Raw genomic sequence first — 22977 nt, forward strand, 5'->3', positions numbered from 1 at the left:
TTGTTCTTCTCTATGATTCCATTTTCCAGGTGTTCTGGTCTGATCTTGAACCTATAATTATTAGATTCCAGTTTCTTTAAACTTCCATTCCAGTTTCTTTGTCCTCATAGGAAATATCCCAAGATTCTACATTATGTCAATGGCCATTCTAAGTTCACAGTATTGTGAGTTTTTATAATCCATGTTAATCCATAGCTGTTACAGGAGGTTACGTCGTAACAAGGATACTAGTTAGACACCATTTTAAGGCAGTTACTAGCTAATGTATTTGTAATTCCATTTCCGCTCTCTTTGGCGACATTAGCATTATCATCTTTCAGACGAGAAAAAATAAGATGAAGCTTCTTGTCCTAAATGGTACCTGACATGCAGCAAATAAATCCGTAAGTAGGCTCAGTGTGCTCCTCTGCCCCCTCTTTTTATTCAAGCAACAGGTTTTTTTGAAGATGAAAGCAGACATTATTTTCCCAGTAAGACCTGAGTGTCTTTGAAATCTTTCTTGCTGTCACTCTCTGATAACCTCACCTGTTTCGACATCATTATGGATTATCAATACGCTCTTTAGGTTTTCTTTGGTCACAGGAGATGGTTGCCAAGGTAACCAGCCCTAGACAGGTAATCTCTCCCTTTTCTACAAAGAATCTAAAAATAGTGACTATGTGAGGACTACAGGGCATCATCATTAGCAAACTGGCTCTGTGCAAATTGATTACTGTCTGCACTTAATTATTATGTGGAACACAGTGTCAGGCTTTTAATATGAGCACCATGCCTTCAGCTAATTTCGCCTCTGCTTTAAAATGCTCACTGTCTGCAAGGAAATGCTCGAATCAAAGTAAGAATGTCATTCTAAGCCTGTTTCATATCCTCTTAGCATCAAGAGATATTTAAACTTATTTTCATATATAAATGGATTTTCTTTCTTCCTCCTTTAGGCTATATGAAACTCATGTAGTTATTTTAATCAGTTGATAACAGATGAATTTTAAATTATATAAGAAGGCACAATTTCCAACAAGACATGCAAATACACAGATAAAAGCTAGTTCAATTATCTGGTGATAAACATATGTCTCTCGCTTGACTGTTACCTTAATAGCTTCTTTCCCTGGATGATTGATAAGCTTGAAGATGTAAGTAGGCAGCAGGCGGTTAAGAAAAGAAAGCAACATAACATACCTAAAACCTATTATGATAACACAAGGTAATTCTTCAAAAATTCCATTCACCTAAATCTGTGACTCTATGGACCCAAATAGACAACCCCACAAACCAGAAGCCATTTTTTCACTCCACCAAGCACTACATTGAAATGTTGCTCTAAATGTTGCCTCCAAAGTTGTGCTTATCAATTTTGGGGGAGCTATTTTCCCCTCCAGGGGACACCTGGCAATGTCTAGAGACATTTTTGTTTGTCACACTGGAGGAAGGCGCTGTTAGCATCTAGTGAGGGGAGGCCGCACAACATCCCACAGTGCATAAAGCAGTCTTCCAAAGCAAGCGCTCCTGAGAAACCCTGGTCTAGGGGACAATGAATTGTCAACCAAACCATAAATCTCAAGTTTCTAAGGTCTATATCTTTTTTTTTTTTTTTTTTTTTTTTTTTTTTGCGGTACGCGGGCCTCTCACTGTCGTGGCCTCTCCTGTTGTGGAGCACAGGCTCCGGACGTGCAGGCTCAGCAGCCATGGCTCACGGGCCCAGCCGCTCCGCAGCACATGGGATCTTCCTGGACCGGGGCACGAACCTGTGTCCCCTCCATCGGCAGGCGGACACTCAACCACCGCACCACCAGGGAAGCCTTAAGGTCTATCTCTTGACAAGTAACTTTAAACACGTGAGTGGGCAACATTTATGTTAATTAACTTTAAGTTAAATCATGTTACTTATGTTGCTTCTACCATAGACAATGTTCATTTCACCAGAACTTATTCTTTATTTGCCCAGTTGAGCTTGAAAAACTAGGGTAGAATTATCAGCTGGTCAGATAGACAGAAATATTAACACTGTGAGTTAAGAGCAGTGTTTCACCCTTTACTCTTGCTCCTGAGTTTGGGCTCTGGGTTTGGGCTCTTTTTTCGCCAAACCCTGTAACGGGGCCCACTGACCTTCAAGGACCACCTGCACATAGTCTTGAGCGGACAGCTTGTCCTTGCGCACAAAGCACTGATACGCGCCCCCGTCACTTCGGACCATGTGATCCATTATAAGGTTCTCGTGGTTGATGCCTGTTATCCTGACATTCTTTCCAGGGTTGAGGACTTCACCGTTTCGGTACCAGGAGAGTTCCTGGCCCTCACTTCCTGTCACGCTGCAGGACAAGGATACCTGGCTGCCCACGCTGCTTTTAACTTTCCTGGGGCTGATGGCAGCTTTCAGTGGCTCTGGAGTTTTGGGGAAGAGAAAAAAAAGAAGGTAAAAACAGCACACATGTAGAGATCATTTCAACAACATGCTGGACTTACGACAGGCAAAGGCATCTTCGCAAGCACTTTCTGCCCATTTGTCAATATGTCAAGGTGGGCTTTTTCCTCATACAGGGCACTGAGTAGTCAAAGATATTAAACTGAGCTGACAAGTTAATAGGTTTTATGTAAGTTATACAGTCTTAATTTGGGACTTGTAAATAGCACTAGGTAGGCCTTCTACATATAATACTCCAAGAGTTAAGGCAGCAGAGGGATTTAGAAAGATCATTTTTTTTACAGTTAATTTACCATGTACAATTGCTGTAAGTGATAATGTGTACAGATTTTCTGTTGAAGTAAATTTCTTGTTAAGACTGTTATCTTTCTATTGTTTTTGTAGGGGATGATATTGCAAAAAGAAAAAGAAAAGAACCTCAAAAAAGAACACACTCCATATATTCTTATTTCAGTATTATTTCATGGCACACCATTTTGTTTGGGAAAACCCTCATCACTATTCGTTTTTTTTTTTTTTTTTTTTCTGGGCTTCTTTCACTGTATAGCAAATAGATTGACATGGGTCATATTGCTTTCTCACTGAGTAAATGTGAGTGTTAACGCACTGACAGTAAGAAATGCAATGTGCTGGTTGCCAGCAAGGACAGAAATATTTGAATATTTAAATCCTATTTGCCGCCTCCCAGTGTGGCACAGATGGGTTTGCTCTGGGCCATTCTCACACACACATACTCACTCCCCTCCCCTATGTGGCTTAACCAGGGCCAGTAACACACAGCTGTAAGAAAGCAGGTAGATATTAGGATTCGTGACTATGAAACAGGGTTTTGTTCTTTAAAATGAGGCTAACTTCTTTGGATAGGTGGTAACTCTCATCTTTGACTTCCTATGTTTTCATTCAGCAAATCCAATTGAATGCCGTAAGCATTTATAGAACATCTACTATATGCCAAGGATGGGGTTAAACTCACAGGTGAGACAAACATGAATAACACTTGTGGTGCCACTAGCATGTGCCATAAAGCTACCAAATATCTTCTGAACATTAGTTAAGTCAGTCTTCCCACAGTCCTGCAAGTGTTGTGTTATCATCTCCATTTTACAGAAGAAACGATTATTCCGAGAGATCAATTAATTTAACCAAATCCATTCAACAGGTAAATGGCAAAAAACAGTTGTTTACCCCAGTTATTACTGACTTCTTGTGTCACCACATTGTGAAGTCTTTAAGAAATTCAGTCTTCCAGATGGATAAGACAAGTACAAGAAGGAAGATAGTAACACAAAGCGTCCATTAGAGACGTACACTGTGTGGAAGAGGATCGATAGAATGTCCTCAGACATCAAGGATGGATAGGACTGAGGCCAGCTGGGATGAAGAGAGGGCCTCGTAAAGAGTGGGAACTGCAGGAATTAGAGCATGAGGCACTGCTAGGTCTCAGGAAGAGTTTTGGATCAGTTTGGATGCAACACAAGGTCTCTGAAGGAGAACAGTGGGAGAAAAATTACACAGGCAGTCTGAGACAAGACCACAAAAGACCTCCAGATTTTGGAATCAAATCAGAGGGAGCTAAAGAGAGCTTTCTAGAATTTTTAGCAAGTAAGTGCTATAGATAAACACGTTTTTCGGAGAATCCATCGATCATATTGTGTTGGACAGATGACAGTGGGGAAACTTGTCAGCAAAGGGGCATTGCAGATGTCTCGTTGAGGTGCAATTAAAACTCGATCTAGTAATGAGAACCTACTGTAGAGCACAGGGAACTCTACTCAATGCTCTGTGGTGACCTAAATGGGAAGGAAGTCCAAAAATGAGGGGATATATGTTTACGTATAGCTGATTCACTTTGCTGTACAGCAGAAACTAACACAGCATTGTAAAGCAACTCTACTCTAATAAAAATTAATTTAACAAACAAAACAACTCGATCTAGAACTGGGTGGAGGTGGAGAGCACAGCTGAGAAACACAGTGAGATATGATCTCTAGGACTTGTCAGGACTTGGACATGAAAGAAAAGTCTTAAAGAAGATCCAGGACTTAAAGTTCACATTTGGAGGGTTCGAGGCTGAAAGATGTCTAGAACAACAAGAGGCTGGTAAATGGTAGAGAGATGGTGGAGAGAACTTTGGGATACTGTTCTTTGGAAGTGCCAGATAAGCATCTGATATAAAACTGGGAGACACGCTGCTCATCTGACAGTCAACAAGGAGGCTGAGGTTGAGCATGCAAATTCAGGGCTGTTTTCAGAGGGGAGGAACTTGAAGCCATAAAGTAAAAGAGGGCACCAAAAGAAAAGAGACAAGAGAGAATAGAAGAAGTTTCAGAATTTGGAACCCAGGAGCATCCTTTCTGCCTGGAGAAGAGAGACCAAACAGTCAGAAGGGAGGATGGGAGCAATAGAGGCATATCTGGAACTTTTCCAGACGTGGCAGAGTACAAAGATGAAAACAAGTGCAGTCAGAATTAAGACTTTTCCACAAATAACTTTTAAAATGTAGACAGTGGTAAATGCCTTTACAGAGAAAGCAACAAAATACTCTGAGCCTTGAGCAGAAAATAGGAGGGCAACGGGATGTTTTGAGAATGAGGCACTGCATTAGACTTAGAAAGATGGGAAGTTTTAGACATTCAGGTACTTGAAGACCGTCTTACATTACATGAGGAGGGAACAGCATGACTTGCAATTAGGGAAGGAACAGGTTTGCATGAGAATAGGAAGAAGTTGGATCTCACAGGAGTAGGGTTTTTTGAAGAAAAACTATGAGAAGTATGACCGTACAGCTTTACTTGAGATGCTTTCCATACTATCCTAAGATACAAACTTTATTCAACAGAAACTGGGGAGCCACGAAAGGTGGTGTTGAGCCTGCATACTGGAGTGATTCTCATTGGCTGTCCAGTGCTGCATTGTTTCATCTACAAGGTTCTTCAGCCATCGAAATATAACTGTGCAGACATTATCCTCCTTTTCTTTCTAATCTCAGCCTAAGCATGTTCGAATGACATTTGCAGGACTCAGTCTGGACAGCCGATTCCAGGCCATCATTGGGATATTTATTTCAAATGTACTCACTTGGGCTGGTATTGTGCTAAAGCTTTCTACACCCAGGGTGACACTGAAGAGGCAGTTCCATAAACAGGCATAAGGCTGGAAAAAAGCCAGGGTAAGAAAATGCCTCCCTTTTCAATGTCAGAGTCGTATTCAGTTTGCTCAGTTCAGTTCATCAAATTTTTATGTATACGGATATGTATGATAGCATACTGGCAACTGAGAGCCATATATTTTGACCAGAGTTCTGACACTCATTTCTGGCCATGTGATCTTGAGTAACCCACTTTGATTTGGTTTCTGCATGAGCAAAATTAAGGCTTTTCAACTAGGTTAGAGCGCTTCCCCCTGCAATCACACCCCTCCTTCTTCCGAGTCTACCTTTGGCATCCTTCTCAACATCTTCCTCACACCAGTCACTACAAATCAATTAGAGATGAGATATATCTACCATACTTGGCCTAAATTATCTATAATATTGAGTCCAAGTCCAATATTTGGATAATAACAACCTTATATACAGTCCTCTATAGAGCTGATAACAGCCCCATTTAGAAATTTAAAGCAGCATCTGGAAACAGGCCAAGGACAACTGCTTTGATCTGATCACCACTGCCTTTGCTGACAGCACCACCCTGCCCCTCTCCCTCCACTGACTTGCAGACAGGCTGACCATTCTGAATTCAACAGCTAGGTAATGTTATCTTGGAAATATATCCTGTGGCTCCCAACTCTCCAGCTGTGTAACCTTGAGAATTTGGAGCCTCAATTTCCTCGTCTGTAAAATGGGGCTACTGTGGGTTTCAGCAGGGTTGTTGTGAGGATTCGTGGGGGCTACAGAGAAAGCCTGGAGGTCGGCTTGTAACAAGAGCTCCACCATCACCACTAAAAGTTACCATCCAACTTACGTTTCACGTACAGGCGGCCTATCACCTTAGCAGTTCCATATCTGTTGGACACTTCACACACATAGCTGCCTGAGTCTGAGGGGCGTGCATTCTCAATCAGCAGCCCAGTCACGGTCTTCTGGAACCTTCCAGAAAGTTCCAGGGGCATGTTGTCCTTCAGCCAGCGGTAATCTGGCTCGGGATGGCCGAGCGCTTTGCAAGGCAACTCCACACGCTGCCCCGCCATGGCTTTGCGATGATCAAACCCATCCAGTATGGACGGGGCTGAGTTCGCTGGGTCTGCAGAAGAAAAGAAAAGCCTATTAGATATGATTTAAAGTGGTCATTCAGAATCATAGGGCCTCGTGTATAATTCATATTCTATGTATCATTCCAACTATTGATACAGATCTTTAAGATTTTATATATATATATATGAACAGAAAAAAGCACTATTCATATAAATTTCTTTTTCTCAGAATTTACAAAAGGTTGAAGCAGTTATATCCCTAAAGAAGATATACAAATGACTGATAAGCACATGGAAAGATGCTCAGTATCATTAGACACTAGGGTAATACAAATTAAAACCACAGTGAGATACTACTTCATACCCACTAGGATGGCTATAATAAAAAACACAAGCAATAGCAAGGACTTGTGAGGATGTGGAGGAGAAACTGGAACCTTCATACATTGTTGATGGGAACGTAAAATGGTGCGGCCACTTTGGAAAACAGTTTGGTAGCTACTTAAAATGTTAAAACTTCAGTTTACTGTAAGGTCCCAAAAGCTCCACTCCCAGGTATCTACCCTAGACAAAGGAAAACCTATGTCCACTCAAAGACTTGTTCACAAACGTTCATAGCAGGATTACTCATAAGAGCCAAAAAGCTGAAGTAATCCAAAGGACCATTGTTTAGTGGATGGATAAACAAAATGTGAATATACATACATACTATTCGGCAATACAAAAGAGTGAAACACTGACACATGTTACAACATGAAAAAGCCTTGAAAGATTATGCTAAATGAAAGAAGGCAGGTACAAAGTCATATACTGCAGGATTTGACTTAAATGAAATATGCAGAAAATGAAAATCGGTAGAGACAGATAGTAGATTAGTAGTTTCCCAGAGCTGGAATTGGAATTTACTGCAAATGGGCAGCAGGGATCTTTTTGGGTAGAAAATAATGTTCTAAAGTTAGAATACAACTCTATGTATTTACTAAAATCATTGAATTGTATACTTAAAATGAGTGAAGCTTATGGTTGGTAAATTAAATCTCAATAAAACTATTTTACAAAAAAAAGAATGGGGCATTTCTTTTACATTTAAGTGATGCTTGATAACGTGCTCTCATGGAGACATTTGGTCAGACATAGACTTAGTACAACCACACAACATTGGATTTCATTTCCATCTCCGTGTCTTCAAACTTTTTATCTACATTTTTAAAAAACAGTTTTTATCACAAAAATTTGCAAACTCACACAAAACAAGAGAAAATGATATAATGTGTCCTATATAGTCATCACCCAGATACAACAGGCATCACAATATTTCTATCCTCCTTCTGTTTATTTCTCTATAGCCTTTGCTTTTGGTGCCAACATGCTGGAGTCAAGTCATAAAACCTATGTTATCTAGAATGCTTCTCTGATGAAAATAAGAGTTTTCATGTATAACCGCAATGTCAGTATCACACAAGAGTAATAACAGCCTCTTGGTATCACCTATCATCTACTCCACATTCATTTTTTCATAATGAGATAAAAAGTCATATTATTATTACTGTTTTTATAACTAATCAAATCAGGATTGTTTTACAGTTAACATTTTGTTGTTATGTCTCCTTTTCAAATGTTTTTCCAGCTTTATTGAGGTATAACTGGCAAAAATTGTATATACTTAAGGTGTAAAATGTGATGCTTTCAGATAAATATATTTTGTGAAATGATCACCAAAATCGAGCTAATTAGCATTCATTGCCTCACATGGTTACCCTTTCTTCCTTTTCATTCCCCTTCCTTCCTCCTCTCCACCAACTACCCATTTGTTCTCTGTATTGATGAGTCTGTTTTGTTATGTTTATTCATTTGTTGTTTTAGATTCCACACATAAGTGAAATCATATAGTACAATATTTGTCTTTCTCTGTCTGACTTATTTCACTCAGCATAATAACCTCTATGTCCACGAATGTTTTCACAGATGGCAAGATTTCATTTTTTAGGACTAAATAATATTTCATTGTATATTTATAGCACATCTTCTTTATCCATTCATCTACTGATGTACACTTAGGTTGCTTCCATATCTTAGTTATTGTAAATAATGCTGCAATGAATATAGGGGTGCATATACCTTTTCAAATTAGTGTTTTTGTTTTCTTCAGATAAATACCCAGAAGTGGAACTGCTAGATCATATGGTAGTTCTATTTTTAATTTTTTGAAAAGCTCCATACTGTTTTCCATAGTGGCTGTTCAGTGCATGAGGCTTCATTTTTTTGCACATCCTTGCCAACACTTGTTATTTGTGGACTTTTTGATAATAGCGATTCTGAGAGATGTGTACTGATATCTCACCATAGTTTTGATTTGCACTTCCCTGATAATGAGTGATGTTCAGCATCTTTTCATGTGTCTGTTGGCTATCTGTATGTCTTCTTTGGGAAAAAAAAAATGTCTATTCAGGTCTTCTACCCATTTTTTATTTTGTTTATTTTGTGTGTGTGTGTGTGTGTTACACGGGCAGAGGTAACTGTTGTGGCCTCTCCCGCTGCGGAGCACAGGCTCTGAATGCACAGGCTCAGCGGCCATGGCTCACGGGCCCAGCCGCTCCGTGGCATGTGGGATCTTCCCAGACTGGGGCACGAACCCGTGTCCCCTGCATCAGCAGGCGGGCTCTCAACCACTGCACCACCAGGGAAGCCCTACCCATTTTTTAATTAGGTTTTTTTTTTTTTTTGATGTTGAGTTGTATGAGTTCTTTGCATATTTTGGATATTAACCCCTTATCAGATATACCATTTGCAAATATATTCTTCCATTCAGCAGCCTTCTCATTTTGTTGATAGTTTTCTTCACTGCACAAAAGCTTTTTAGTTTCAAGCATTCCCATATATTTATTTTTTGCTTTTGTTTCCCTTGCCTGAGGAGATAGATCTAAAAAAATATTGCTAAGACCAATGTCAAAGAATGTACTGCCTATGTTTTCTTCTAGGAGTTTTACAGTTTCAGGACTTAAGTTTAGGTCTTTAATCCATTTGGAATTTATTTTTGTATATGGTGTGAAAGAGTAGTCCAGTTTGATTCTTTTGCCTGTAGGTATCCAGTTTTCCCAACACCATTTATCAAAGAGGCTATCTTTTACCCGTTTTATATTCTTGCCACCTTTGTCATAGATTAATTGATCATAGAAGTGTGGGTTCATTTCTGGCCTCCCTATTCTGTTCCATTGATCTATCTGTCTGTTTTTGCATCAGTACCATACTGTTTTGATGACTGTAGTTCTGTAATATAGTTTGAAATCAGGGAGCATGACATGCCTCCAACTTTGTTCTTCTTCCTCAGGATTATTTAGACTATTCAGAGTTTCTTTGGTTTCCATATGAATTTTAGAATTATTTGTTCTAGATATGTGAAATGCCATTGGTATTTTGATATGAATTGCAACGATTCTGTAGATTGCCATGGGAAACATGGCCATTTTAATCATATTTATTCTTCCAAGACATGAGCATGTTGTGTCTTTCCATTTGTTTGTGTCATTTTCAATTTCTTTCATCAATGTCTTCTGGGTTTTGGAATACAAGTCTTTTACCTCCTTGGTTAGATTTATTCCTAGGTATTTTTTTTCTCGATGCACTTGTAAATGGGATTGTTTTCTTAATTTCTCTTTCTAATAGTTTGTTGTTACATGTATAGAAATGCAAGAAATTTCTGTATTTTAATTTTGTATCCTGTAACTTTACCGAATTTATTGTATGAGTTCTAGTAGTTTTTGGTGGCATCTTTAGGATTTTTCTGTATATAGTATCATGTTATCTACAAACAGTGATAGTTTTACTTATTCCTTTCCAATTTGCATTACTTTTATTTCTTTTATTGTCTGATTTCTGTGGCTTGGACTTACAGTTCTATGTTGAATGAAAGAGTGAGAGTGAATATTCTTGTCTTGTTTCTAATCTTAGAGGAAATGCTTTCAGCTTTTCAGTGTTGAGTATGGTGTTAGCTGTGGGCTTGCCATATATATGTTGAGGTATGTTCTCTCTATACCCACTTTGTTGAGAGTTTTTGTTTTAAAATTTTTATTTATTTTATTTATTTATTTTTGGCTGTGTTGGGTCTTCGTTGCTACGTGCAGGCTTTCTCTAGTTGCAGTGAGTGGGGGCTACTCTTCATTGTGGTGTGTGGGCTTCTTATTGTGGTGGCTTCTCTTGTTGTGGAGCACAGGCTCTAGGTGCACAGGTTTCAGTAGTTATGGCACGAGGATGCAGTAGTTGTGGCTCATGGGCTCTAGAGTGCAGGCTCAGTAGTTGTGGCGCACGGGCTTAGTTGCTCCACGGCACATGGGATCTTCCTGGACCAGGGCTCAAACCCATGATCCCTGCCTTGGCAGGCAGATTCTTAACCACTGCACCACCAGGGAAGACCCAAGGGTTGTTTTTTTTTTTATCATAAGTGAATATTAAATTTTTTCAAAAGCTTTTTCTGCCTCTACTGATATAATCATATGATTTTGATTCTTCAATTTGTTAACATAGTGTGTCACATTGATTGATGTGTGTATACTGAACTATTCTTATATCCCAGGGATAAATCCCATGGATCATGGTGTATGTCTCTTAATGTATTGTTGAATTCAGTTTGTGCTAATATTTTATTGAGGATTTTTGCAATATTCATTCTTGATGTTGGCCTATAATTGTGTGGTGTGTGTGGTGTCTTTGTCTGGTTTTGGTATCTGAGTGATTGGGTGATTCTGGCATCACAGAATGAGTTCGGAGGCATTTCTTCCTATTCAAATTTGGAATAGTTTGAGAAGGGTTGGCTCTTCTTTAAATGTTTGGTAGAATTCACCTGGGAAGTTGTCCGGTCCTGGAACTTTGTTTGTTGAAAATTTTTTTTGTTGTTGTTGTTTTTGTTTTTTTTACTGATTGATTTCATTAATGGTAATCAGTCTGTTTAGATTTCCTATTTCTTCCTGATTCAGTTTTGGGAGATTGTACATTTCTAGGAATTTATCCATTTCTTCCAGATTGCCCATTTTATTGGTATATAATTGTGGTAATCTCCTATGATCCTTTGTATTTCTGTGGTGTTGGTTGTAACTTTTCCTCACTTATTTATGACTTTATTTATTTGGAACCTCTCTCTTTTGTTCTTGATGAGTCTGGCTAAAATTTTATAATTTTATTTTTATCTTTTCAAAGAACTAGCCCTTACTTTTATTGATTTTTTCTATTTTTTTAGTCTCTATTTCATTTGTTTCTGCTCTGATTTTTATAATCTCTTTCCTTCTACTAACTTTGGTTTTGTTGTTTTTCTTTTTCTAGTTCCTCTAGTATAAACTTAGGTTGTTTATTTGAGATTTTTCTTATTTCTTGAGGTAGGCTTACATCACTATAAACTTCCCTCTTAGAACTGCTTTTGCTGTACCTCATAGATATTGGATTGTTGTGTTTTTGTTTTCATGTGTATTCAAATATTTTAAAATTTCCTCTTTGGTTTCTTTAGTGACCCATTGGTTGTTTAGTAGCATATTGTTTAGCTGCCACATGTTTGTGATTTTTGCAGCTTTTTTCTCTTGTAGTTGATTTGTAGTCTCATATCCTTGTGGTTGGAAATGATGCTTGATATGATTTCAATCTTAAATTTACTGAGACTTGTTTTTGTGGCCTAGCATGTGATCTTTCCTGAAGCCCAACTGATCTAATATTTCATTTAAGGTGAATCTTTCCTTATGGATTTTCTGTTTGGATTATCTCTCCATTGATGTAAGAGGGGTATATAAGTCCCCTACTATTATTGTGTTGCTCTCAATCTCTCTCTTTAAATTTGTTAATATTTGCTTTATATATTTAGGAGATTTTATAATGGATGCATAGATTCAATTGTTATGTCTTCTTTTTGGATTGATCTTTTATCATTTTGTAATGTCCTTCTTTGTCCCTTTCAGTCTGTGTGTGTCTTTAGATCTGAAGTGTGTCTCTTGCTGGCAGCATATATATGGGTCTTGTTTTTTTTCTGTTTTTTTTTTTTTCATTCAGCCACTCTATGTCTTTTGATTAGTTATGTACTTATTCCCATTTTGTTAATTGTTTTCTGGTTGTTTTGTAGTTCTTTTTTGTTCCTTTCTTCTTTTTATGCTCTCTTCCCTTGTGACTTGGTAATTTTCTTTAGTGTTATGTTTGGATTCCTTTCTCTTTTTTGTGTATCTATTATAGATTTTTGGTTTGTGGTCACCAAATAGATTATCTATCTATCTATCTATCTATCTATCTATCTATCTATCTATCTACATATATATATATATGTGTATATATATATATATATATATATGATTATTTTAAGTTGATGATCTCTTAAGTTTGAACATATTCTAACAATCCTGCATTTTTACCAATGCTTAACATATTTGACTTTGTATTTTATGTCTTTTTGTTTCGTGTATCCCTTAACTACTTATTGTAGATATAAATCATTTTATTGCTTTTATCTTTTAACCTTTTTACTTGCTTTATAAGTAGCTGATCTACTATCTTTACTGTATGTTTGCCTTTACCAATGAGATTTTTCCTTTCATAATTTTCATTTCTAGGTGCAGTACATTCTTTCTTGCTTAGAGAAGTCCCCTTATCGTTCCTTGTAAAATGAGTTTACTGGTGGGTGCTGAAATCTTTCACCTTTTGCTTGTCTAAAACTCTCTACCTTTCCTTTGTGGAGTGTTCTTGATTTTTTCCTTTCATCACTTTAAATATATAATGCCACTCCTCTCTGGCCTGCAAAGTTTCTTCTGAAAAGTGGGCTGACAGTCTTCTGGGAGTTCCTTTGTACTTAATTAATTTCTTTTCTGTTGCTATGTTTAAGTTTCTCTCTTTATCTTTAATTTTTGCCATTTTAACTGCAATGTGTCTTGGTATGGATCTCTTTGATTCACCTTGTTTGAGATTCTCTGTGCTTCCTGGACCTAGATATTTGTTTACTTTCCCTGGATAGGGAAGTTGTCAGCTATTATTTCTTCAAATAAGTTGCCTTCCCCATTCTTTCTCTCTCCTCTTTATGAAGCCCATGTAATGTGAATGTTAGTATGCTTGATGTTGTCTTGGAGGCCTCAGACGGTCCTCATTTGTTAAATTCTTTTTTCTTTTTTCAGTTCAGCTTGAGTGATTTCCATTACTGTCTTCCAGTTTGCTGATCTGTTCCTCTTTATCATCTAATCTACTACTGATTCCTTCTAGTGTACTGTTATTTCAGTTATGGTATTCTTCAGCTCTGCTTGGTTCTAACTCTTTGTTAGACTTCTCACTGTGTTCATCCATTCTTTTCTTGAGTTTATTGAGCATCTTTATGATCATTACCTTGAACTCTTTATTGGGTAGATTGTTATCTCCACTGCACTTAGTTCTTCTTCTGGCATTTTATCTTGTTCTATTGTGAGCAATATATTCCTCAGTTGCCTCATTTTGTCTAATTCTCTGTTTTTATTTCTATGGATTAGGTAGGTCAGTTACATTTCCTGATCTTGGAGAAGTGGCCTTATACAGGAAACATCCTATGGGTCCCAGCAGCACACTCTGCTCTGGTCACCAGAGGTATATGCTCTAAGGGTGCCCTTATGTGGGCTGCATGCACCCTTCTATTGTAGTTCAGCCCACTACTGTGGGAGTGCTGGTAGGCAGGGCTGGACCCCAGCCTGGTTGGCTGGCAGGCCCTGCCTCATGCAGAGGTTGCTGACCCACTAATGGGTGGGGCTCATCTCCATGCAGCAGGCTGCTAGCCTGGGTTGGGGAGTCCAAGGTGTGCTGCCAACTGGTCCATGGGTTGGTAAGCCTCTAACAATACTAGGTGAGAGAGAGGACTCTAAACAGGCACTTGCCAGCACTAGTGCCCTCATGGTACAATGAGCTCTCCAAAATTGCTGCCACCAGCATCTCCCCAGGGGGAGTCCCAGTTGCTTAGTGCCTCTGCAGGAGGTTCTCCAAGATCAGCAAGTGAGTCTGACCCAGGCTCTTTTCAAATTACTGCCTCTGCGCTGGGTATCAGAGTGTGTGAGATTTTGTATGAGCCCTTTGAAAGTTCTTTTTCCTTCAGACACCTGTTCTGCTGTATACAAGCCCCCTGGCTTTCAAAGACAGACAGTCTGGGGATTCATCTTCCTGATGCAGGACCTCCAGGCTAGGAAGCCTGATATGGGGCTCAGACTCTTCACTCCTTGGGGAGAAGCTCTGCAATCGTGATTCTCCTTCCCTGTGGGTTGCCTATCCAGAGGGGTGATCTTGACTCTATCACGTCTCTGTCCTTCTTACCTGCTCACTGTGGTTCCTTCTTTATCTCTTTAATTGTGGAAAACTAGTCTTCCGGTCATTCTCATCAATAGTTTCTCTGCAAATAGTTCTAATTTTGGTGTGCCCATAGCAAGAGGTAGCTCAGGGTCTTCCTACTCTGCCGTCTTGGCCACACCCCGTAATCAGTGATCTTAGTTGTTATGGCTCTTGATTCTCTTTTAATTCAGATAAGACTCTCCTTCTATTTCCTTTCATGTCTTTGACTCATGGAAGAAACCAGGTGAGTTATCTTACAAGAAATCTCACATTTTGAATTTCTTTCTTCATGGTGTCATTTAACCTGCTCCTCTATTGCCATTTTCCTTATAACTGGAATTTAGTTGTAATGGATAATCTAGATCAAGTTCAACCTTTTTTCTTTCCCTTTGCATCTATATAACGTGTGGCTTTCCCACACTCAGTGAGACTAAATTGATCAGAAAATTCAGATGATAATGTTTGTCTGAATTAAGTTATTTTATTAAGGGTTGAAAATGGCAATTTAAAAATTTCCGTTTTCTTTCACATTCAATAGATGTAATTATTCTGTAAATAAGAACTTTCCTCCCTGAACTAGGGTTATTTGGTTATCTTGAAATACAGTAGTTACAAGAAAGACAGGAAGAAATTTTGTTGTTATCTTTAATGACTAATTATCAAAATCAAGAGTTGGTGCCTGCCTTAGTTACCTCTAAGTAGATGAATAAGTTTCTTATTATTGCTTTTGTTATTATAAAATGTCTATGTATGTGTGCACATGTAAGCATATATGTAAATGATTATGTAAGTATATATAGGTACATATGTGTATATATATATACACACATATACACACGTGTGTATGTGTGTGTGTGTGTATGTGTGTGTGTGTGTGTGTATATATATATATATATATAATATATATATATATATATGCATACATGCAATTGTGACAAGACCCCATTTATGTTCCAGGCTCATCTTATATGTTTCCTGTCCCAGACCAATAATCCATTGTTCTTCCAAGGAAACATGTTCCCTGTTATTGGGGAATAATATTTAAAGGAGACTATGATCTAGGTGGTAGAGGTGCTTGTTGCTGTTGGTTGCCCACTGCCCATTGAAAAGGGAAAGAACTTGGAATCACATATTAAAAAAAACAGCAAGTGTGTACTGATACTTTCTATTGGATATTTCATGAATTTTATTAATTCTTTGGTTTTCTATTTTTATCTTTTCTGTTACACTGAAAATCTTGGTTCCAAATAAAAATAATATAAACATCGTTAATTTTCCCTCTGTTATAGTATCTTATAGGATGAAATTCTTCTAGGGTCTCCCATACTACTGAGCCTTCTCTCTCTGTTTAGTGTTCCACTCTGGCTCAGTTTGATTCCTAAATCCAGCAGTTTCCCTCAGGGTGAGATTCTGTTCTTCTGAAAGTAGTATTTGCTAAATATTTCTGAGATCTGCAAGGAGTTAGGCTACTACTAAGCTATGTGATATCATGGCCCTTTTGCATTCAGCTTCAACTCAGAGGTTGTGTAGGTCTATCAAATTGTTGTGAATATTCTTGGACACATTTTAGGTTTCCATTCAAGAGATGGTCCTCTTCTATTTTTTATTTTTTTTTAATTTATTTTTGGCTGTGTTGGGTCTTCGTTGCTGTGCACAGGCTTTCGCTAGCTGCAGCGAGAGGGGGCTTCTCTTCATTGTGGTACATGGGCTTCTCATTGCCATGGCTTCTCTTATTGAGGAGCATGGGCTCTAGGCATGTGGGCTTCAGTAGTTGTGGCATGTGGGCTCAGTAGTTGTGGCTCATGAGCTCTAGAGTGCAGGCTCAGTAGTTGTGACGCATGGACTTAGTTGCTCCGCGGCATGTGGGATCGTCCTAGACCAGGGCTCGAACCTGTGTCCCCTGCATTGGCAGGCGGATTCTTAACCACTGCACCACCAGGGAAGTTCCCGTCCTCCGCTTTTTGGAGATGAGCATTTGCTGGCAACTTTGCAGTTCTGTGACTATATAGTAATTCCAGTAACTCTTCCCTTTTCACTATCCATCACCTCTTGTTACACTGCTGCTCTTCTTATGCTGGTCCTATTGTTGTCAGTAGTTTGTCCATAGCCCCCCACATTTAAGAGTTTCTGGGGAATCTCCATCACCTAATTTTGTTGATGTCATGCATGTGCTTTTTCTTTTGTCATCCTATTGCCTCTGTTTCGGCTTCAGGAGAAGTTTGGAGTCATTCAAAACCTTGTTACTAACATGCCCCCGCCATGATCCAAACCCCATGTGTACATTTTTAAATGAATTTAAATCGAATTTAAAATAAAATTAATTTCTCTTTGCCTTCAAAGCTTAGAACTCTAGAACAATAATCCGCACTCAGTGTCTATGTTCTCATCTTCTAGCACTGACAATCTCCTCCCTCAACTACTTTATTAAAATGTCTGTGACCCAAAAGTCATAAGCGTAATTCACCACATGCAGCAGACTCTCTTATGAGCCTTTTGATTATGTGTGACTCTGTTGACTTCTCCCTTCTTGCAAATACCACCTTTAACCCCAAACGTTTGGTCTTATTCCCTCTCTTCTGCTGGCATCTGAGTGTATGGTATTCCTTCACTAGATTCTGCTCTGATGTTCCTCACTTATCTGTACAAATGCTCATGAGGCGATCTCGTGGACGCTCATCACTTCCATGGTGACCCAATGCTAATGAGTCCTGCTGCCTATTTTTGAAACATCAGCAAAACATGCTTAAAAAAAATTAAAAATAAATAACCTTGGGATTAAGAAAAGCAAATTTGCCTTTCCCACTCTGAGAGTTAAATTTGAAAATCAGTACTTACTGATTTAGAGTAGAGATAAACAAGGTTACCTTTTCAGGCTTTCTCTCTTTTTAGGTTTCTCTTTAGAGGGAAATGGGCTCCCAGATTATCATCACTTAATTCACGTTCTTTCGATGGAGAAATGTTTATTTGCTTCTTTTGCTAAGCTCAATCTCATACACAGATCCATGCCACCCCCAGAGACTGCTCCTTTCTTAACTCAATAATGTCATAAAGAAGTTCCTCTTCAATGCAAACAAGACCTTTCCTAAGAGATTCTGAACATGTAGACGATTGTGTTGTCATTAAAGCTACCATGGAATAGATGACAGATGCCATTCATTTTCTAATTCATTTTCTCTACATTTTTGAAAAAAGTGAGCATATTTTTACTGTAATGATTATTCTTGCCCTTAAAAGAGGCAACAAGACATAACTATAATACAAGGTATAAAGTATCAATTGACATGAAAAAGAAGAGGTAAAAAAAAAAGTATATTCAAGTTCAGAGGAAAAAACAATGAATTATGACTTACGTTTGTTCTACACCTGAAAAGACAGGTGGGCTTTGGCTATTTTAAGGATGTGAATAGGGAAGAGGAATCCAGATAGAACATTATCAAGGGCAGTAAGTGGGTGTTCAGGTGATATTGTTTTAATTTCCCCAACGTTTAAAAACTTCCCGTCACGTCTCCCGCACAAAACATCATGACAAATAAAATAGATATTCACTGCATTGATCGATTTTACACTCTAAAGCTGTAAGGGCGAAGGTCAGATATTTTGCACTTGATTTTTAATACCAAGATGGTCATTTCACGCTTTAAACTGCTGCATGAAGTGCTAATGCATTCCCGTGTGAAGGGATTGCTGATTTGTTTGACAGATGGGCCAATGGCAAGCCAACTATAAAGATTCTTCAAAAGGTCAATATTTTCTCAAAGCATAAATCCCATTAAAAAAGGCACAAAACGGACATATTTATCACAGTGGAATAAACTTACTTTGGGGTTTTCTTCACTCAAGAATAATCCTGGGAGTTAAGAGAGTGTGATTATTTATTTAACTTCAGACGTGGATAATTTCCCCACTATTGTTAGACATGATACAGGGAACAAGTTGGCACCAGGGACCGGTTTCATGGAAGACAATTTTTCCACGGATCGGCAGGGGTGGGGGGGGATGGTTTAGGGATGACTGAAGCGCATTACATTTATGGAGCACTTTATTTCTATGATTATTCCATTATAATATATGATGAAATAATTATACAACTCACCATAATGAAGACAGGAGGCAGAACTCAGGCGATAACATGAGCAATGGGGAGCAGCTGTAAATACAGATGAAGCTTCGCTCACTTGCCCACCGCTCACCTCCTGCTGTGCGGCCCGGTTCCTAACAAGGGCTGGGGATCCCTGTTCTATAGGACCCTGCCCTGCTCCCCCACATCTATGCAGGGTAGGAGGCATCATGGTGCTGGTTGGTATTGCCAATGACATAACATGCAAATAACAGGGCAAGGAGGCATTTTCAGCAAAACAGAAATCTTATTGGGTCACAGGAATTTGGAGCTTTATAAAAGGTGAAATTATTTCACTTGAAATATCCATATTTGCATTGTACTGTATTGGTATTGGTTTGAAAAATCTTAAATTGCTGGGCATCCCTGGTGGCACAGTGGTTGAGAATCCGCCTGCCAATGCAGGGGACACGGGTTCGAGCTCTGGTCTGGGAGGATCCCACATGCCGCGGAGCAACTAGGCCCGTGAGCCACAACTACTAAGCCTGCGCGTCTGGAGCCTGTGCTCCGTAACAAGAGAGGCCGCGGTAGTGAGAGGCCCGTGCACCGCGATGAAGAGTGGCCCCCGCTCCCCGCAACTAGAGAAAGTCCTTGCACGAAACGAAGACCCAACACACCCAAAAATAAATAAATAAATTTATATTAAAAAAAAACCTTTAATTGCTAAAATATTTTGGGGAAAAAAAATGAAGTTGTTCATGAATTCCACAATTTTGGTTGAGTCATCCCAGAGCACTAACAAAGGAAGACAGCGACAGATAGAAAACACAGTGTTGATGAATTTTTACCTGATACAAAAAGTCTAGCGCTGTTACTCTGCCTTGTCTCCCCGGTGTATCTGTGCCGTGTGATACAGCGGTAGTTATACAATCCATCTTCATTCTGTACATCTTTAATATACAAGGCTCCCGTGGATGTGATGAGAAATCTAGATCCTGAAATCAAAGAAAATGATTACCCCATTAAAACACAACAGAAGCAACCGAGTCATGTAAACAAAGTCACTGAATAGTTTTTCTTCACCTGAAGGAAACTCATGTGAAGGAAAATAAAAGGTGTGTGTTTGTATGTGTGTGTTACTTTAAGGGCTTGAGATATATATTAATTCTTCAACTATCCTAAATTAAGAGGTTTTAGTAAGTATGCTACCCAATAAATATATACTTGTAAAGCCTACTCTCGTGAATTAATTATTTAGGTCATGTATTTATTTAACAGCAACAAAGTAGGCATATAATTAGCATGTAGCTAATTTAGCATATTTTCTTTGATCATCACTTTTCTCTTGAATGTGACATGTTAAAGGAGTATTAACTTTCTTTTGTAAATTTCTACCTCATGTAAACATAAACTTTTGCCTCAGTTTGAAATATTTCAATAAACACACAAAAGTGTTAGACTATAGAGCAATAATACATTCCACAATCTTCCCAGGAAAGACTGTCTTATTTCCTCAATAATAACCAACACTTACTTCTATATTCTAAGACAAAGGTCAGTTCCTCCTATATTCAGTGTTTTAGAGAACACTGCTATTTCCTAATTACTACTCAAATTATTGACAATAACACCTTCACCTCAGGGAGAAAAAAGCCATACCCAGCTCTGCCTCCTTCGAATCAGCACAGGACAAAATGTGTTCTCCGTGACCTGTGATTTTCACCTCTACGACTCTATTTGTACAGAAATGGCTAACATTAAGAGATCAAGCATCAGTGCTGCTTGAAGAAGAATAAAGATGATTTTTTCCTTTGAAAATGTAAATATCTAAAGACAATTCTTCACTGCTCAATTATAATTTGATGATACACCAAATAAAAGCTAAGGAGTAAATCTCAAGATGAGTTGTTGCACCTACATGGTAGTGACTCAAAATGCTTTCTACCACTGTTAGAGTCTTTCTTATGGAATATTTCTGTGTCTGATGCAATTCTACTTAAAAGATAATGTGGTTTTGTCTCCTTAGGGAAGGACTAAAATGCCAAAAATTCACCTTCTTTTAAACTGTTTTCCTTAGGTTCATTTGAAACTGCCTTGGGTTTATTTTAATCAGAATTTGCCAGGAGTCTTGACTTCATTAATTTTAGGTCTCAGATATTCAACTTGAGCCAACACTTGGTTATTTCTTATATTTTATTCATAGGGGTGGGATATGGAGGGTGGGAGGGAGACGCAAGAGGGAGGGGCCATGGGGATATATGTATACATACAGCTGATTCACTTTGTTATACAGCAGAAACTAACACAACATTGTAAAGCAACTATACTCCAATAAAGACGTTAATTTTTTTTTTTTTTTAAATATGGGCTTCCTTGGTAGCACAGTGGTTAAGAATCCACCTGCCAATGCAGGGGACAGGGGTTCGAGCCCTAGCCCAGGAAGATCCCACATGCCACGGAGCAACTAAGCCCATGAGCTACAACTACTGAGCCTGCATACTGCAACTACTGAAGCCCGTGCACCTGGAGTCCGTGCTCCATGACAAGAGAAGCCACCACAGTGAGAAGCCCGTGCATCGCAAGGAAGAGTAGCCCCTGCTTGCCACAACTAGAGAAAGCCTGCACACAGCAACGAGACCCAGCACATTTTATTTTTAAATAAATAAAAATAATTTTTAAAAATCTTAAAAAAATAAAAATGGCTTATTACTTCTTATGCAATATGAAAGCAATTCCATGGACATGAACACGAAAAAAATGATAAAACAACTACTGATCTAGCATAAGTTTTCCAAAAGAACACCAACTAACTACTAAAGGAGGATAAAATATCTTTAAGTAATAAATTTACTTTTTAAACAACTGCATTAGTTACTTATTTTAAAACATGCTATAAATATGCTAAATATTAGAATAGCTGAAAAAGCAAATGGTGTATATTCTAGATATTTTTGCATTATCTTTCCCCTAAAAAAAGCAACTAAAAATACCACTTGTCATATTTCATCACATGCCAAGCATCCTACCAGTATATAATGTGTATAATTGAAACATTTTTTTCTTTCAGTATATTTTGCATACTTACATAATGCTTTCATAACCAGTTCCTTTAAAGTACAGAATGATAGACAGAAAAGAGGGATGAAGAAGATACTGCATTAACTCCTGTCCCCTCTCTAACACAGAGTCTTTTCATTGGAATTGACAGGCCATCGGCAGTGGCTCAATGTAAGGAAAAGCATCATGTGCACGGCTGCTCAGAGCTCTGAGAGATGCTCAGGGTTGCAGCAGCAGCCTGCACTCATTACTCCACTGATTCCTGAGAGGGCTCTGGTCTCCAGGCACATTTAATTTGATCACTCACTTTGCTCCGAGAATATCTGACTTCTTTTTACCCACTTAGCATGCTAAATAAAACTCTCTTAAGACATGTTGTTTTAGAAAAACAGGAACCCTGTCTGAAACATTTTCTGAAATATTCACAGGAAAGAGAGAAGGAGGTGACTGAATTCCTGGGCTAATTTGAACCATCTCTGTCTAACCCTTTATTTCTCGTTAAGACACATCCCCCAAATGATCGGTATTTTAAAATTTAAAATAAGGATGAATAGAAGCCTTTGATTAGGACAGGGCTGCAAAGACCCAAGGTTCAGTCTGAACTCCCGAGACACGTGGAACCCTCAGGACAGTGAGGGACAGCACAGCCGCTAGAACGCCAGGCTTCACAGGGACAAGGAAGCTTCTCATCCACCCCCTTGCTTGCCACTGCACCCCGCTTCCTGTCTTACTTCACCAGAGGGTTTTGTATCATATGGAATAAATGGGTTTGTTCACAGCCTTAAATGAAATTGAAGAATGTGCTTCTGTTAAAATAGGCAAATATTAAAATACAAAATATTAATAGCAATAAACGGCACACACACCCAAACTGTCTCTTTCTCTCTCACACACACACATATGCACACGCACACACACAGACATATACACATACACCCTTTACTACTCA

The 22977-nt window shown here is 38.6% G+C and overlaps 1 protein-coding gene across 1 annotated transcript in view; it reads right to left on the reverse strand.

Moving 5' to 3' along the window:
• The window catches only part of DSCAM (DS cell adhesion molecule), a gene marked incomplete at its 5' end in the record, with an annotated part of 749720 nt that overhangs the window by 317318 nt on the left and 409425 nt on the right, over window positions 1-22977 (reverse strand). Inside the window, 3 exons of the mRNA XM_032629458.1 lie at window positions 2107-2382; window positions 6385-6663; window positions 19820-19966. Of these exons, the coding sequence (XP_032485349.1) occupies window positions 2107-2382; window positions 6385-6663; window positions 19820-19966 (702 nt within the window). The remainder of the gene's footprint in view (window positions 1-2106; window positions 2383-6384; window positions 6664-19819; window positions 19967-22977) is intronic.

The sequence above is a fragment of the Phocoena sinus genome, chromosome 4 (assembly GCF_008692025.1).
Source record: "Phocoena sinus isolate mPhoSin1 chromosome 4, mPhoSin1.pri, whole genome shotgun sequence".
Taxonomy (NCBI): Eukaryota; Metazoa; Chordata; class Mammalia; order Artiodactyla; family Phocoenidae; genus Phocoena; species Phocoena sinus.